The sequence below is a fragment of the Salvelinus fontinalis genome, unplaced genomic scaffold (genome assembly GCF_029448725.1).
Source record: "Salvelinus fontinalis isolate EN_2023a unplaced genomic scaffold, ASM2944872v1 scaffold_0088, whole genome shotgun sequence".
Taxonomy (NCBI): Eukaryota; Metazoa; Chordata; class Actinopteri; order Salmoniformes; family Salmonidae; genus Salvelinus; species Salvelinus fontinalis.
The window spans coordinates 265,795-285,118 of record NW_026600297.1 but is presented as its reverse complement, the minus strand read 5'-3'; the positions used below and the strand labels follow the sequence as shown (position 1 = coordinate 285,118).

The 19,324-nt window shown below is 39.6% G+C and overlaps 1 protein-coding gene across 1 annotated transcript; it reads left to right on the top strand.

Moving 5' to 3' along the window:
- Positions 1-5,069: 5,069 nt before the first annotated feature.
- LOC129843016 (adhesion G protein-coupled receptor E1-like) lies at positions 5,070-19,253 on the top strand. The gene is made up of 16 exons (XM_055911742.1): positions 5,070-5,100; positions 5,194-5,232; positions 5,554-5,931; positions 6,253-6,390; positions 6,864-7,013; positions 7,284-7,409; positions 7,732-7,875; positions 14,648-14,791; positions 14,926-15,072; positions 15,284-15,321; positions 15,584-15,664; positions 16,774-16,957; positions 17,183-17,290; positions 17,514-17,689; positions 18,683-18,874; positions 19,035-19,253. Exons 1-16 carry the CDS (start codon positions 5,070-5,072, stop codon positions 19,251-19,253), a joined length of 2,295 nt encoding a protein of 764 aa, XP_055767717.1.
- Positions 19,254-19,324: the final 71 nt, after the last annotated feature.

Here is a 19,324-nt window from a genome sequence, read left to right as displayed (position 1 = left end):
ACTTCTAAAAAAGTATAATTATTGCAGGTAGATGACATCATCCTCTGTGAGGAAATAACAAGCATATTTTAAACATCTGTTTGAAATAAACGTTTGAGGTGTGATTTTTGAAGTGTTTTTTTTCTCCAATTAATGCGTTGGCCACAGGTACGAGTAAAACGGGTCAACATTATTTGCGTACGAGTTAACAGAAATTGACTTTTAAACGTGAGATTTTCACTGGACAATTACTTTAAATCCTTGGTGACGAATCATGATTGAAAACATCTGGTTGACAACAGTTGATAGACCATCTACAGTAGGCTGCTGTGATTCTACCTTGCTGCATATTTGCCAAGACTCAGTTACTTACAAACAAATTATTTTTATTTATCAAACTGTATCGCGCAATATATACACATTTTCATTGATAAATTACACCCATTCTATACTTGTGCAACCCTGTGTTCAGTAAGTCTTTACGTTCTGGAATGTTTAATTGAACGCAAACAGTGCTGTACTGAACGACCAGTTGAAAAACGGGAAGGGGTTGGGTAGTGGATTGGGGAACGCGGTCAGCATGGCCACCGCCCTTTAAATAGGTCACTCATTGTTTCAAGCCACACCTCACCACACCCACCAAACGGGAGCAAAAGTACCTCAAAGTCTGTTCAATAACATACAAAAAAGAACGTGCTGGGTAAATGTGTCGTTCAGTACAAACCGTTCTGCAACTTAGCAAACGTTCAAGTGAACTGAATGCACCTTAGGTTTAGAGTTTTTTGTGTGCATGCACCTTTGATAAATGAGGCCCCTGGACTGGGAAATGCTCATCTAACATTTTTTGTTGTTGTAATTATTGGAAATTCAGAATAAGGAAGGGAATACTATACTATTTACAGAAATATCAAGAAGCAAATAACCAAAAAACACTATAGACTAGTGTACAAATGTAAACTCAGAGACTTGACATAAGCGGGCTTTACATGGTATCTTTGATTTGGCCTCAGTCATCACTCAAATGAACCGCCCTAAACCCCTGAAAGCATGTTGAGAGAGGACTGCAGATAATGGTAGAAAATACATGTACAAATAAAACCAGGTTTGCACAAAGACAGATGCGATTTACCTTCTCTAATTTTTTTTATATGAACACAGACAGTTGAAAAACATGTTTTTGTTCTTGGTTTCTATATTTTCCATTTGTCTTGTCAGTGTGCTGTATTTACATAGAGATCATCAGATGCAACAGAGCATGCCCAGCTTTACAAGACAAATTGACAGCATAGGCAAAACAGTGAGTAATGACGCACTATTTTACTTCTTTCTAGGTTCTACTTCTTCTTTCTGTCTAGTCCGTCCACAGTATCGCTCCATCAGCATGGTTTTATCCCTTTTTTGTATGACCAGCTTTTGAATAAGATTGTAATTTTTTCAGAAGGGAGTTACAGGTATCAGAGAAATGCATACAGAGACAGAGGACAGCATCAACAGTTTTTTAATATTCTGTATGTAAGGGAAATTAACAAAAAAAGGCTTCCCCAACCCATCCCCCCCTTCTCACATGTCTGTGATAACTGGTATAACTGTCTGGGTAGTTTAATATAGGTATCACTAACTGCATGTTGAAAGATTAGTTGGGTAACAAGGCTGTAATTGATGCAATATCAATATCAATATCAATATTTATTAGATTATAGCTACGGGTCTTAGTGATTCATCGGTGAAGGCGCCATATAATACAACATGTCAATCAAATAGTCTTAGAAGATTTACTACATTGACGATACACTGAGCACAAATAGAAGAGGCCTGTGCATAGCTGAACAGACACAGGTAAGGCAAGTGCAGTCTCAAATCAACAAATTGGCCTCAAAGGGCCCCGCCCAGGATCAAACCATTAGCCTCCTAAATTACAATGAGGGGATTAAATTAAGAGTGCCCGGGTGGGCGGAGTTTGCACCGGGTGAAAAGTGATTGCATTCCTTTTGGAACAAGGGTGCCTCCCTGAAGTGAGCCGGCTGCCCCGTTCTGGCCGACAGCGTTCTGGCTGCCCCGTTCTGGCCGACAGCGTTCTGGCTGCCCCGTTCTGGCCGACAGCGAAGTCCAGAAGTACTCAAAACAAAAGTGGCGTTGGTTAAGCACGTGGAGTAATGAGTAGGATTCAGTGTTTTCACATCTAAAAGTGTTTGCTCTCGTGATAAAAACGAATATCATCTTTATCTGTCTTCCCAAGTAGGCCTAAAACTAGTTTGAAAATTCAAACATATACTTTATGGATAAGACTTGTTGTTTGTTTCAGAACGATGCACCATGCAGCCTTGTCCACAATATGGGCAGCACAGATTACCGGGCAGCGCTGATTACTGTTAGATTTAAGAAGGCCGCTCCTCCCTCACCTCTTTTGCCTATTCATGTCACGGACCATAGCCCGGTGCAACCCTTGGCAGCTTAATCGAATCCTCTCAGTTACAGCCAGTAAACTGGTTCTGCAATGTAAAAGGCAATTTTCCTATCCTTCATTAAATTGGTAAATTCAACTAATCTGTTCTTGCCGATACTTTCTTCTTTCCCGGTTCTGTAAAAAGTGTATCTGATAAATGTCTGTGTCCAGGTTGTTCTCCAAAAGCCAGAGAAGATCCAGAAAGATATGAAATCCATGTTTTGCACCAAGGAGTTCCCTTGACATTTTAGCAGCCAGATATCTTACAGTTCCAAACATCTTTGCAGGAACTAGTCGTTTCTATGCGATGTGGTCGTCTGCCATGTGTAGAAGTAGATTACAGGGCGTCCCACAGTGCTACCAAAACAAAGATCTACACACATGCAAGAGGCATTTCTCACTTGATACAAAACATAGATTAAATATATTTCTGAATATTCTCTAACTTTTGGAGAACTACCTGCAACTGGACACAGACATTTATAATTACACTTTACAGAATCAAGAACAAAGAAAGTATCGACAAGAACAGGTTAATTGAAAAATTCCTTGCTTTCAATTAGCCACGCTGTAACAGGTTTGGAGCACCACACATACATTTACATTTACATTTACATTTAAGTCATTTAGCAGACGCTCTTATCCAGAGCGACTTACAAATTGGTGCATTCACCTAATGACATTCAGTGGAACAGCCACTTTACAATAGTGCATCTAAATATTTTAAGGGGGGGGGGGGGCAGAAGGATTGCTTTATCCTATCCTAGGTATTCCTTGAAGAGGTGGGGTTTCAGGTGTCTCCGGAAGGTGGTGATTGACTCCGCTGTCCTGGCGTCGTGAGGGAGTTTGTTCCACCATTGGGGTGCCAGAGCAGCGAACAGTTTTGACTGGGCTGAGCGGGAACTGTACTTCCTCAGTGGTAGGGAGGCGAGCAGGCCAGAGGTGGATGAACGCAGTGCCCTTGTTTGGGTGTAGGGCCTGATCAGAGCCTGAAGGTACTGAGGTGCCGTTCCCCTCACAGCTCCGTAGGCAAGCACCATGGTCTTGTAGCGGATGCGAGCTTCAACTGGAAGCCAGTGGAGAGAGCGGAGGAGCGGGGTGACGTGAGAGAACTTGGGAAGGTTGAACACCAGACGGGCTGCGGCGTTCTGGATGAGTTGTAGGGGTTTGATGGCACAGGCAGGGAGCCCAGCCAACAGCGAGTTGCAGTAATCCAGACGGGAGATGACAAGTGCCTGGATTAGGACCTGCGCCGCTTCCTGTGTGAGGCAGGGTCGTACTCTGCGGATGTTGTAGAGCATGAACCTACAGGAACGGGCCACCGCCTGTTCCTATACCATTAACAATTCTGTAGCCAACGTTCTAGATGACTGCGAAATGATAGGGAATATTAACCACAAATAAATTACAGCTGATAGGCCTATATATTTAGCAGGGGAATTGATAAACATCACAAAACTCACAGAATTAAACAAATGAATGCACCCGAATTCACGGGAGGCAGAGGGCACGTGATTCCATCCAATGATGTATATAAACCCTAGATTGCTGATGCTATGTATTGGTCAATGATAGGCTATGAAGCTACTCCTCGGAAGGAGCAGTCCCCCATAGGAATGAATGGAATTCTACAGTAATTAAATGTAAGTATTTTGTTGTTGTAGTGGAGACAGTAACATTAGTGTTCTCAAAATGTTTTACTTGAAGGAAAATATATATACAGTATTTTAGACTTAAAAAAATAAATATATATACAGTATGTTCAGTTCACATAATGTAATTGAAAATATCCATTAGGGTGTCTGTAATAGAATATACTTGGCAAAAACAAATGTATACATTAATAAATGCATTTCTACAGTATATCTTCCAAAAACCTTTTTACAATGGTAGAGGAGCACAAAAATGGCTGCATAGTGGCTTCAAACCAGACCCTGGGATTCATCTAAGGTTTATAGTCATCGTTATCTCCATCCCATCTGTAATAAACCTTGTGTGACTGAGAGCATATTGGTGGTGTAAGGAGCCTGTAGCACTCACTTCACCATATAGGCCTGTTAGTTGATTGTCCAACATTCATATCTAGTTATATTTTGCCATGTAGGCTATTTGGGAAAAGTGGGCTACTGGGATAGGTCATCATTTTTTAAGTTGCATTTTAATTACACTAGGCTAACAACGACAAGATCTGGTCTATGGTCAAGCCACACCACAAGCATAAAATCTCTAGGCTACAGTCCTAGTCTTGATGGTTGGGTATTTCCAGAGATTACAAGAAAATCCTTATTAGGCTTCTGAATTCCAAAGCCAATTTGAGTTGCCTGTTGTAATTGTCTGAGGCTGTGTTATGCTACTTAAGCGTTTACCACAGAGCAGGCCTCAAAATGGATGACATCCCCCTCTTCCCCCTCCCTGCCATCAGTGAAAGAGTAGCTTCTGACCTCAGCCATCGTCTCCCTCACTTTGTTTTGTTAAGATGGAGGTTTGTATCCAAACCTAAACCAGATCATTTGCATAAGTCTCAAACCTTCTGATAACAGAGTTTTGGATGGTGTGCAAATGAAGATGTTTCTCTGGGGATGCACGTATGGGTTAGACTGGGTGAAGGTATTCAATGTATTCAGCCCTGGAAGAGGGATCTGTCAGGATGAGCTACTGTTCTCTGTCTCTACTCCTGGGTGAGTGAACTGATATTTCAGTATTTTATCCCAAATGATCACCATCTAGTATTACTGTCTGCCCTTGACTTTGTGTCTTCTCCTTCCTTTCAGGTTCTCTGTTCATCATTGGGACTTCCTCTTATCCTAATGGTAAGTACCCACTGGGCACAGACTGGTTAAATCAACATTGTTCCCACGTCATTTCAATGAAATTACTTTGAACCAATGTGGAATAGATGTTGAATTGATGTCTGTGCCCAGCGGGAAGTTCTTTAAAAAAAACCCTGCATGTTCTTATTTATATTCTATGTGATCAGTTTGATTATGAGTTCTGATGTTTGGTAGGAGGTTTAACAGTACAGAAGTAACTCGTCGTAGGGCAATGTGTCCAATTTCTCCTGATGGTGGAACAGTAGCTAAACCCTGGCATTGGGGCTATATTTTTTATTGTCTTCTTCTTCTTCCACCCAGGTTCCTGTGATGGCTACACGGCTCTGGATGAGCCTCGACGTAACTTTCTCTTCAGCTCTTCCTCTTTCCCAGGCTACCCCATCAATACCGACATTCAGCGAACAAACATATGGGTGCGCTACGTCGGGATCGGAGGGGACACCGTCATTCCACAATGTGCTCCAGTCTATTACAGCGGGGTGTATTATCCCATCCATCTGACCTTTACACATCCTCAGTCTGAGTCTGAGACTCCAACAACGGGCAACGCGTGTGGAAACACAGGTTTCTGCTGTAATTACAATGTAGCTATTCAAGTGATCTACTGCTCTTCTGGAGGATTCTATGTGTACAGGCAGATGGCCAACCACCCAGTCTACTACATGGGTTATGTGACATGTGAGTAACGAGTATAGAAATCCCCTGCTTTTTATATGACTTGAACAGTACTCCTCCCAAACACATGTTATTGTCTATTTAGCTCTTAAGTATATTGAGCTGTTTTAAATGTACTTTATCTGAAGTTTAATTGATGGATTGGTATATAGTAAAAAAGTTGTAAATCATTAAGCAAGCTACTTGTTTTTGAAGCAGTCAATCTGTTAAGGTCACAGAGACTTTATATCTGACTTGAAGTGAACCTGCTCTTGTGTCACATTGTTCAAAGCTAAAATAGCAGACTGTTAAAGTAGATTCTGTGTGTCTGTTCTCTCTGTTCAGACCATAGGAACTGTGTGGCAGACTCCTGTGGTCCCCTTGCAGAGTGTAGTACAACCAAAAATGGAGGCTGTCAATGTGTCTCTGGATACAAGATACCTCCAAAACATCTACCCACAAACGAATCCTACGGTTGCCAAGGTAGAAGTGCCGTAGTTGCTATGTAACGGGCTGTGTGGTTATATCAGTTAAATCATTCAGTCCTACTTGTTTGATCAGTTAAGACAGTATGATGGTTGTTCATTCAGCATAGAACCAGCGGTACAATACACTGCACTTCTCACATGGAAATAATAATAGTCAGTCACAAATGGGAATTTGACCATTTAAACTGGTTTATTTATTGTCTGTCTGTCTGTCTGTCTGTCTGTCTGTCTGTCTGTCTGTCTGTCTGTCTGTCTGTCTGTGTAAAACAGGACTAGGGGTAGGCACACTTTTTGGCTCAAAAGCCACATCAGGATTCAAAAATGAAATGGCAGATGTGGACAGAAAAAGTATTTCTTAGAAAACAATCCACTGCGGACTGCATTGAATTGACTAGCAGGCAGAGGCCGTATTTTTCCACCCTTGATGTAGAAGATAGCCTCTAACTCTGTCCTAACCCTCCCCAACAGATATCAATGAGTGTGAGGAGACCGCTAATCTCTGCGGTCCGCATTCCAACTGTACTAATTTACCAGCAGTCTACAACTGTAGCTGTCTAGAGGGGTTTGCACCCTCAGACCCAGCCTTGGCACTCAACCCAACCCGCAACCCCTGCACAGGTATGTTTACCACTCTTACACCTACTGCACCAATCATATCAATGACATGAGACCAGAGTTTGAATTTCAGGGCTGCTATGAACGACATACCTGCGTTTCTTGCTGTTTTTAAATTTGTGAATATATATGTGTGAATTTGTCTGCTGTCTGCTGTGTAAGCAAGATAAAAAAAACATTCCGGAAATAATATTGCTGAACGTTGTCTAGTTTTGTGTGCTTTGATTTGTGGAACTTTGTAAATATTGGCATTTTAAATCTATGTCCCCCCAGATGTGAATGAGTGTGTGGAGATTGAGAAGGTTTGTGGTGGTTTTGGTAAATGTACAAACACACCAGGAAATTACACCTGCACCTGTTACAATGGATACGAGCCTGACGGACCCTTCGACTGCCAAGGTCTCTGAACAGCACTAACACTAGCTTTCTGTCATAAATCTGATGAAACTATTTTAATGTTTTAATATAAACCATTTATTTAGAAAGGGACCGGTAAAACATGAACATATTGAATGGATAACATATGTACATCTAACTTACGCTAATTTACAATGCTTCCTAAAAGAGATGGAAGAACTCATGGTAGCATTTTATGTTACAGTATATTATTATCTATATCATACACTACTGACCATAATGTTGTCAACCTGGATCCTGCCTGGCACCCTGTCGTAAGATGCTAATATGCTAACTGAACTATTCAACTATTGATCCCCAACAGATGTTGACGAGTGTTTCAACTCAACCGTCTGTGGTCAGGAGTCTGTCTGTACCAACACACCAGGAGCCCACAACTGTACCTGTCTCCTAGGCTTCTCACCCAAAAACCCAGTCCTAGACCCCAGCAAGGCCAACCCCTGTATAGGTACTGTGTTGTCTCACTGCTGTTGTCGTTAACATACTGTATCATGGGGCACTGACAAAGTTTACATCCCAAATGGCACCCTGTGCCCTATTTATATAGTGAATGTGTATACGGGGTGTATGTATATGTATATACGGTGCATGTATCTAGTTAATGTGTATATAGGGTGTATATGTATACAGTATATGTATACAGGGTGTATGTATATAGTTAATGTGTATATAGGGTGTATCTATATGTTTACAGGGTGTAAGTATATAGTGAATGTGTATTCAGGGTGTATATGTATACAGGGTGTATGAATATAGTGAATGTGTATGTATGTGTATACAGGGTGTATGAATATAGTGAATGAGTATATAAGATGTATGTATATGTATTCACGGTGTATGTATATAGTGAATATGTGTATAGGGTGTATGTATATAGTGAATGTGTATTTAGGGTGTATATGTTTACAGGGTGTATGAATATAGTGAATGAGTATATAAGATGTATGTATATGTATTCAGGATGTATGTATATAGTGAATATGTGTATAAGGTGTATGTATATAGTGAATGTATATGTATACAGGGTGTATGCATATAGTGAATGTGTATGCAGGGTGTATGAAGATAGTGAATGTGTATGTATATGTATACAGGGTGTATGAATATAGTGAATGTGAATGTATATGTATACAGGGTGTATGAATATAGTGAATGTGTATACAGGGTGTATGAAGATAGTGAATGTGTATACAGGGTGTATGAATATAGTGAATGTGTATGTATCTGTATACAGGGTGTATGAAGATAGTGAATGTGTATGTATATGTATACAGGGTGTGTGAATATAGTGAATGTGTATGTATATGTATACAGGGTCTATGAATATAGTGAATGTGTATGTATATGTATACAGGGTGTATGAATATAGTGAATGTGTATACAGGGTGTATGAAGATAGTGAATGTGTATACAGGGTGTATGAAGATAGTGAATGTGTATGTATATGTATACAGGGTGTATGAATATAGTGAATGTGTATGTATATGTATACAGGGTGTATGAATATAGTGAATGTGAATGTATATGTATACAGGGTGTATGAAGATAGTGAATGTGTATGTATATGTATACAGGGTGTATGAATATAGTGAATGTGAATGTATATGTATACAGGGTGTATGAATATAGTGAATGTGTATGTATATGTATACAGGGTGTATGAAGATAGTGAATGTGTATGTGTATGTATACAGGGTGTATGAATATAGTGAATGTGTATACAGGGTGTATGAAGATAGTGAAAGTGTATGTATATGCATACAGGGTGTATGAATATAGTGAATGTGTATGTATATGTATACAGGGTGTATGAATATAGTGAATGTGTATACAGGGTGTATGAAGATAGTGAATGTGTATGTATATGTATACAGGGTGTATGAATATAGTGAATGTGTATACAGGGTGTATGAAGATAGTGAAAGTGTATGTATATGCATACAGGGTGTATGAATATAGTGAATGTGTATGTATATGTATACAGGGTGTATGAATATAGTGAATGTGTATACAGGGTGTATGAAGATAGTGAATGTGTATGTATATGTATACAGGATGTATGAAGATAGTGAATGTGTATGTATATGTATACAGGGTGTATGAATATAGTGAATGTGTATGTATATGTATACAGGGTGTATGAATATAGTGAATGTGTATGTATATGTATACAGGGTGTATGAAGATAGTGAATGTGTATGTATATGTATACAGGGTGTATGAATATAGTGAATGTGTATGTATATGTATAAAGGGTGTATGAATATAGTGAATGTGTATACAGGGTGTATGAAGATAGTGAATGTGTATGTATATGTATACAGGGTGTATGAATATAGTGAATGTGTATGTATATGTATAAAGGGTGTATGAATATAGTGAATGTGTATACAGGGTGTATGAAGATAGTGAATGTGTATGTATATGTATACAGGGTGTATGAATATAGTGAATGTGTATGTATATGTATACAGGGTGTATGAATATAGTGAATGTGTATGTATATGTATACAGGGTGTATGAATACAGTGAATGTGTATGTATATGTATACAGGGTGTATGAATATAGTTAATGTGTATTTATGTATATGTATACAGGGTGTATGTATCTAGTGTATGTGTATGTATACAGGGTGTATGAATATAGTGAATGTGTATGTATATGTGTACAGGGTGTATGAATATAGTGAATGTGTATGTATATGTATACAGGGTGTATGAATATAGTGAATGTGTATGTATATGTGTACAGGGTGTATGAATATAGTGAATGTGTATGTATATGTATACAGGGTGTATGAATATAGTGAATGTGTATACAGGGTGTATGAAGATAGTGAATGTGTATGTATATGTATACAGGGTGTATGAATATAGTGAATGTGTATGTATATGTATACAGGGTGTATGAATATAGTGAATGTGTATGTATATGTACAAAGGGTGTATGAATATAGTGAATGTGTATAAAGGGTGTATGAAGATAGTGAATGTGTATGTATATGTATACAGGGTGTATGAATATAGTGAATGTGTATACAGGGTGTATGAAGATAGTGAATGTGTATGTATATGTATACAGGGTGTATGAATATAGTGAATGTGTATGTATATGTATAAAGGGTGTATGAATATAGTGAATGTGTATACAGGGTGTATGAAGATAGTGAATGTGTATGTATATGTATACAGGGTGTATGAATATAGTGAATGTGTATGTATATGTATACAGGGTGTAGGAATATAGTGAATGTGTATGTATATGTATACAGGGTGTATGAATATAGTGAATGTGTATGTATATGTATACAGGGTGTATGAATATAGTTAATGTGTATGTATGTATATGTATACAGGGTGTATGTATCTAGTGAATGTGTATGTATACAGGGTGTATGAATATAGTGAATGTGTATGTATATGTATACAGGGTGTATGAATATAGTGAATGTGTATGTATATGTATACAGGGTGTATGAACATAGTGAATGTGAATGTATATGTATACAGGGTGTATGAATATAGTGAATGTGAATGTATATGTATATGTATACAGGGTGTATGAAGATAGTGAATGTGTATGTATATGTATACAGGGTGTATGAATATAGTGAATGTGAATGTATATGTATACAGGGTGTATGAATATAGTGCATGTGAATGTATATGTATACAGGGTGTATGAATATAGTGAATGTGTATGTATATGTATAAAGGGTGTATGAACATAGTGAATGTGTATACAGGGTGTATGAATATAGTGAATGTGTATGTGTATACAGGGTGTATGAATATAGTGAATGTGAATGTGTATGTATATGTATACAGGGTGTATGAAGATAGTGAATGTGTATGTATATGTATACAGGGTGTATGAATATAGTGAATGTGAATGTATATGTATACAGGGTGTATGAATATAGTGAATGTGTATGTATATGTATAAAGGGTGTATGAACGTAGTGAATGTGTATACAGGGTGTATGAAGATAGTGAATGTGTATGTGTATATAGGGTGTATGAATATAGTGAATGTGTATGTGTAACAGTATAACTTTAAACCGTCCCCTCGCCCCGACACGGGCGCGAACCAGGGACCCTCTGCACACATCGACAACAGTCACCCACGAAGCAGCGTTACCCATCGCTCCACAAAAGCCACGGCTCTTGCAAAGCAAGGGGCAACACTACTTAAGTCTCAGAGCAAGTGACGTAACTGATTGAAATGCTACTAGCGCGTACCCGCTAACTAGCTAGCCATTTCACATCCGTTACACTCACCCCCCTTTCAACCTCCTCTTTTTCCGCAGCAACCAGTGATCCGGGTCAACAGCATCAATGTCACAGTATAACTTTAAACCGTCCCCTCGCCCCGACACGGGCGCGAACCAGGGACCCTCTGCACACATCGACAACAGTCACCCACGAAGCAGCGTTACCCATCGCTCCACAAAAGCCACGGCTCTTGCAAAGCAAGGGGCAACACTACTTAAGTCTCAGAGCAAGTGACGTAACTGATTGAAATGCTACTAGCGCGTACCCGCTAACTAGCTAGCCATTTCACATCCGTTACATATGTATATGTATAAAGAGTGTATGAACATAGTGAATGTGTATACAGGGTGTATGAAGATAGTGAATGTGTATGTGTATACAGGGTGTATGAATATAGTGAATGTGAATGTGCATGTATATGTATACAGGGTGTATGAAGATAGTGAATGTGTATACAGGGTGTATGAAGATAGTGAATGTGTATGTATATGTATACAGGGTGTATGAATATAGTGAATGTGTATGTATATGTATACAGGGTGTATGAAGATAGTGAATGTGTATGTATATGTATACAGGGTGTATGAATATAGTGAATGTGTATGTATATGTATACAGGGTGTATGAATATAGTGAATGTGTATGTATATGTATACAGGGTGTATGAATATAGTGAATGTGTATGTATATGTATACAGGGTGTATGAATATAGTGAATGTGTATGTATATGTATACAGGGTGTATGAATATAGTGAATGTGTATACAGGGTGTATGAAGATAGTGAATGTGTATGTATATGTATACAGGGTGTATGAATATAGTGAATGTGTATGTATATGTATAAAGGGTGTATGAATATAGTGAATGTGTATACAGGGTGTATGAAGATAGTGAATGTGTATGTATATGTATACAGGGTGTATGAATATAGTGAATGTGTATGTATATGTATACAGGGTGTATGAATATAGTGAATGTGTATGTATATGTATACAGGGTGTATGAATATAGTGAATGTGTATGTATATGTATACAGGGTGTATGAATATAGTTAATGTGTATGTATGTATATGTATACAGGGTGTATGTATCTAGTGAATGTGTATGTATACAGGGTGTATGAATATAGTGAATGTGTATGTATATGTGTACAGGGTGTATGAATATAGTGAATGTGTATGTATATGTATACAGGGTGTATGAATATAGTGAATGTGTATGCATATGTGTACAGGGTGTATGAATATAGTGAATGTGTATGTATATGTATACAGGGTGTATGAATATAGTGAATGTGTATGTATATGTATAAAGGGTGTATGAATATAGTGAATGTGTATACAGGGTGTATGAAGATAGTGAATGTGTATGTATATGTATACAGGGTGTATGAATATAGTGAATGTGTATGTATATGTATACACGGTGTATGAATATAGTGAATGTGTATGTATATGTATAAAGGGTGTATGAATATAGTGAATGTGTATACAGGGTGTATGAAGATAGTGAATGTGAATGTGTATGTATCTGTATACAGGGTGTATGAAGATAGTGAATGTGTATACAGGGTGTATGAAGATAGTGAATGTGTATACAGGGTGTATGAAGATAGTGAATGTGTATGTATATGTATACAGGGTGTATGAATATAGTGAATGTGTATGTATATGTATACAGGGTGTATGAATATAGTGAATGTGTATGTATATGTATACAGGGTGTATGAATATAGTGAATGTGTATGTATATTTATAAAGGGTGTATGAATATAGTGAATGTTAATGTGTATGTATATGTATACAGGGTGTATGAATATAGTGAATGTGCATGTATATGTATACAGGGTGTATGAATATAGTGAATGTGTATGTATATGTATACAGGGTGTATGAATATAGTGAATGTGTATGTATATGTATACAGGGTGTATGAATATAGTGAATGTGTATGTATATGTATACAGGGTGTATGAATATAGTTAATGTGTATGTATGTATATGTATACAGGGTGTATGTATTTAGTGAATGTGTATGTATACAGGGTGTATGAATATAGTGAATGTGTATGTGTATGTGTACAGGGTGTATGAATATAGTGAATGTGTATGTATATGTATACAGGGTGTATGAATATAGTGAATGTGTATGTATATGTGTACAGGGTGTATGAATATAGTGAATGTGTATGTATATGTATACAGGGTGTATGAAGATAGTGAATGTGTATGTATATGTATACAGGGTGTATGAATATAGTGAATGTGTATGTATATGTATACAGGGTGTATGAATATAGTGAATGTGTATGTATATGTATACAGGGTATATGAAGATAGTGAGTGTGTATGTATGTATGTATGTGTATACAGGGTGTATGAATATAGTGAATGTGTATGTATATGTATACAGGGTGTATGAATATAGTGAATGTGTATGTATATGTATACAAGGTATATGAATATAGTGAATGTGTATGTATATGTATACAGGGTGTATGAATATAGTGAATGTGTATGTATATGTATACAGGGTGTATGAATATAGTGAATGTGTATACAGGGTGTATGAATATAGTGAATGTGTATGTATATGTATACAGGGTGTATGAATATAGTGAATGTGTATATATATGTATACAGGGTGTATGAATATAGTGAATGTGTATGTATATGTATACAGGGTGTATGTATAGTGAATAGGGTGCCATTTGGGACATAACCTCGATCTAGGATAAGATAATGGTGTTAGGTGATTCTGGGCCTTTATTCACAACGTGTCTCAGAATAGGAGTGCTGATCTAGGATACATTTTTCCTTTTAGATCCTAATGACTGAGATTGTGGATAGGGAGCACCTGATCCTAGATCAGCAGTCCTACTCTGACATGCTTTGTGACCATAACATGTTCTTATCAGTTGTATCTGTGATTTGAACCCTACAGACATTGATGAGTGTCTGAACAAAACCATGTGTGGTCCCAATGCCAACTGTACCAACTCTTATGCAGCACACAGCTGTACCTGCCTCTTTGGTTACCTGCTCACCAGCCCAGATGCCATAGCCAGCCCCTTAAACCCATGCCTAGGTCTGTGACATACTTCACTGAGTGTGCGAGTGTATGCATGCATGTAAAAGTGTGTGTATGTATGTGTGGTGTATCTTTGTATCTGTATCCGTTACTGTATGTGTGTATATCCCAGTGTTTGTTTCTCCCTGCAGACATAGATGAGTGTGCTAACACCCCTGGTCTATGTGGTCTCCACTCTGTGTGTACCAATGCACCAGGGACCTTCCACTGTTCCTGTGTGGAAGGATACTTCTCCTCCACTGGAGTACTGTGGGAAACGGACGTCACTGTGTGTGAAAGTGAGTCATACTTGTATTGTTTGGAAAGATATTACGTACAGAAGAAGTCCAGTGTAGTGAAACGCTCCGGAGGTCTGATGGGAACTTGATATATTATTTTCTCTCTTTTCTCTCTCTTTTTTATTTATCTTTCTCTCTCTCACGCTCTATCTCTGTCACTCTATCTTTTTTCTCTCTCTCTCTCTCTCCTTCCCTCCATCCCCCCTCACAGGTGTTGATGACGTTCTAGCCGCCATAGTTCCCCCAGAGGTACGTGGTTGGAAACACACAGATCTTTAGAATGGATCCTGTGCAAGTACCACCCAAACAGTATGGTGGGCTTTAAAATTGATCCTGTCGGATGAAGATTTAGGAAAAGTATCACTGACGACAAAGTTGTAACAACATTGTCATCTGGTTGTGCTGATGTTGTGTAGATGTTGATGTGTTGATGTTGTGTAAATGTTGTGCAGATGTTGTGCCGATGTTGTGTTGATGTTGTGCTGATGTTGTATCTGTGTCTCCACTGCAGGGCCAGTCTAAGGAGATGTACTTCCTCAACCAGATGAACCAACAGCTGATGGAGAACCCTGACATTGTCCTACCAGAGGGGGTCAGTACAGCAACCTTTACATCTGGTAGATGAGTCCTGTCCAGAAACTGGGTGGCGCACAATTGGCCCAGTGTCGTCCGGGTTAGGGGAGGGTTTGGCCATCATTGTAAAAAAATACAAATAAACAACCCATAGCTCTTACTATCTATTCTAAACACTTCTGTAGATCTTGAGCCATATGTATCAAACCTGTCAGAGTAGGAGTGCTGATCCAGGATCAGGTTCCCTCTGTCCGTGTAATTTTGTTCACGTGATCTTAAAGTTTCAACTGATCCTTAATCAGCACTCTTACTCTGAGACGCTGAGACAAACGGCCACTGACATGCTCGTTCGTTGATTTCTGGCGCCATTTAGTGGATAATTTGGAAATGGGTCAGGTTTCAGTACATAGTTCTATTCCCTACCCAGAGGGTCCTGTTTAATGTCTCCACATGCTAACCAATGCTCTCCCCCGTTCCTCTCTCCCTTCTTTCTCTCCCATTTTCTTTTTTCCTCAGTCAGTGACAAACAGCCTCTCGACAGCCCTGGTAATGTCCCCTTCCAACTCTGCCTCATGTTTTAAATCATATTAATCGGAGTAGGGTTAGTTTGTCTTAGTCAAGGCAGTAGGTTTATCATTGAGTACCTTTACATGCACACTAAGAATTCGATATTAAACTGATTATGGCCGAGTTCTGCTTATCTTCATCTGCGTTCCAGCGCTGTATTTGATCTGTGCATGTGCCAGCACCAGGTACCGCACGTTTCCATCTAATGCGCAAGTGAAGTGGGTTCGCAAAAACTGTATGCGTCTTGTAAATATTTTCCGCATACAAACTTTTTATGTCCGAACTCTGAATCAAATAGTCTTCGCAAAAATAACATGGTCACTGTGTTAGAATTATTTATTGGATTAGCGATTTCTGGCATTTATCAAAAGTAGCCTGTTCTCAGATGTGTCAGTGTAAACAGGATTATTAGGGAAATCGTTCTTCATGCCAAGCATGCAAAGGTTTTAAACAAACTATTATATTCACCTGACTATCCACATTAATCTCATTATTGTGTGCATGTAACCGTTCTCATTCGTGAATTAATTTCTCCATGAATTCATGGATCCATTTCCATAGAAGGTGTCAGGAGCTGGAACCATCTCAGCGCAGCAGGCCAGTACAGGCCAGGTGTGGAGTGGGGCTGGAAAGGATGGCGGGGAGTCTGCCAGTGTGGTCCTGAAGATTTCAGAGCTCCTGGTGAATGCCTTAGTGGACCCTTCTCAGGGCCGGGTCAACAAAACCATACACACACCTGAGCTGGGTAAGAAGAACCATTACGCAGTCTGGACCTACATACAGCCCCTACCACCTTTCCATCTCTCTCTCCCCCCTGCAGTAATGCAGTATCGCTTTAGTTTATTTCCTTGTCAGTAAAAGTTAAAGTTTAACTGGTATCTGTGTCATACATTAGTGTCTAACATACACATCATCTCTCCCTCATTCTCCCCATATAAAATAATACTTGTACTGTAAATGTGTATGTTAGACATTAGTCTGCAGGTAATCGAGGCCAACAGTACAGACACCTCTTCCCTCTCAGCCAGGGGAAACACCATGGACATCAACCTAAAGGCTCTGGCCAGAAACAATAATGGTGAGATAGACCAGACACAGCTGATAGTGGTGGTTAAGATGACAATGAAGAATATCACCATGACGATGGCTATTATGGGAATCATACTGATGATAATGATACTGATGATGATGGTGGTGATGATGACGATGATGATGTTGATGTTGATGATGACTATTCCGGGGTGATGATGATGAAGGTTCTGAGTGTTATTTAACGACAGCCCCCTACTCTGTTTCCCTAGGTACAGCATCAGCAGTATTCCTGACAGTCCGTGGGATGGAGAGCCTTCTCGGTGCTAGCTTCTTGCAGACAGAAAACCACACAGAGATGTTGTCTGATGTCATCACCGCCACACTGCCCAAGATCAACCACACCCAGCTCTCTGAGCCTGTCAACTTCACCATGAGCCACAAGAGGGTCTGTCTGTCTGTCTGTCTGTCTGTCTGTCTGTCTGTCTGTCTGTCTGATTGTTCAGTCAACTGTTCTGCCAGTTCTTGATTATGGTGACACCATTTACCAGATTGCAGCAGCCACTACTCTTACACCTTTGGATGCCGTTCTTTAATGGGGACACAGCGCCATTCATTTTATTACTGGTGAGAGTTTTAATAGTCACCACTGCATCCTGTATCAAATGGTTGGCTAGTCCCTATTAAAGTCCCTGGTGCCACTAGGGACTTTTAAAACCCTGAGGTTAAATCAGTTCACAGAGGTGTGCATTTGTTTTCATTGATTGACTTTAATAACTTGTTTGTGATGGCTGTGATGTTAGTAATGTTCTAATGTTGTTTACTTGTTTTTGTATCTTGTTATTTGTAGTTTAAAAAAAAAATGTTCTCATATGTTCTCATGGCACCATTGAAAATGAGACTCTGGTCTCAATTGGGCTCCCCTGATGAAATACAAGTAATTAAATCCCTGTCTGTCTGTGTATGCCAGCCTGCCTGCCTGTCTGCCTGTCTGTCTAACTGTCTCTCTTTCTGTCCATCAGTTGAGGTACTGTGTTGATTATTGGTTGGTTATTCACTCTCCCTCAATCTGTTTATCTCCCTTCTTTTCCCTCTCTCCCCAGCTGTGTCAGTCTATACACCCATCCATCCCTCATAGCATACTATCAGTATTTAATCATGTATCTGTCTCTCTCTATATTTCTCTCTTTCTCTGTCTTTCTCCCTCTCTCTCTCTCTCTCTCTCTCTCTGTCTCTCTTTCTGTCTTTCTCTCTCTCTCTCTTTCTCTCTCTCTCTCTGTGTCTCTCTTTCTGTCTTTCTCTCTATCTCTCTCTCTCTTCTCTCTCTCTCTCTCTTCTCTCTCTCTCTGTCTATCTTTCTGTCTTTCTCTCTCTCTCTCTCTCGCTCTCTCTTTCTCTCTTTATCTCTCTCTCTTCTCTCTTCTGTCTCTGTCTGTCTCAGAGGTTGGCTGAGCCTGGCCTGATGACCTGTGTGTACTGGGAGGACAGAGGAATGGAATATGAGAATGGAACCGAGGGGAAGGGGAGACATTGGTCAGTGAACGGCTGTTCGATTGTGTTCTCTGATGAGAACTACACAGTGTGCAGCTGCTCTCACCTCTCCACCTTTGCCCTCATCATGCAGACTGGGGAGGTACAGGCTCAGCTCTATGTGTGTGTGTGTGTGTGTGTGTGTGTGTGTGTGTGTGTGTGTGTGTGTGTGTGTGTGTGTGTGTGTGTGCGCGTGTGCGTGCGTGCGTGTGCGTGCGTGCGTGTGTGTTCATGCTTAATTGTGTGTGTCTCCATCCTTCCAGACTGTGTCGGAGGACAATCCCTTCCTAGAGTGGGTGAACAGAATGTGTGTGATCGTGGGCCTGGTCTTCTTTGCTCTGGCCATCCTCACCTTCCTGCTGTGTAGCTGGAACCCTAAGATCAACAACACAGCCCGCCTCCACCTCTGCCTCTGCCTCTTCCTGTCCCATCTGATGCTCCTATTGGATTACACCTACCTTACTCACAAGGTGCTGGGATAGGAAAGAACCTTCATTTGTATGCACATGTCTTTTTCGTTCTCTTGTGTGTGTGTGTGTGTGTGTGTGTGGAT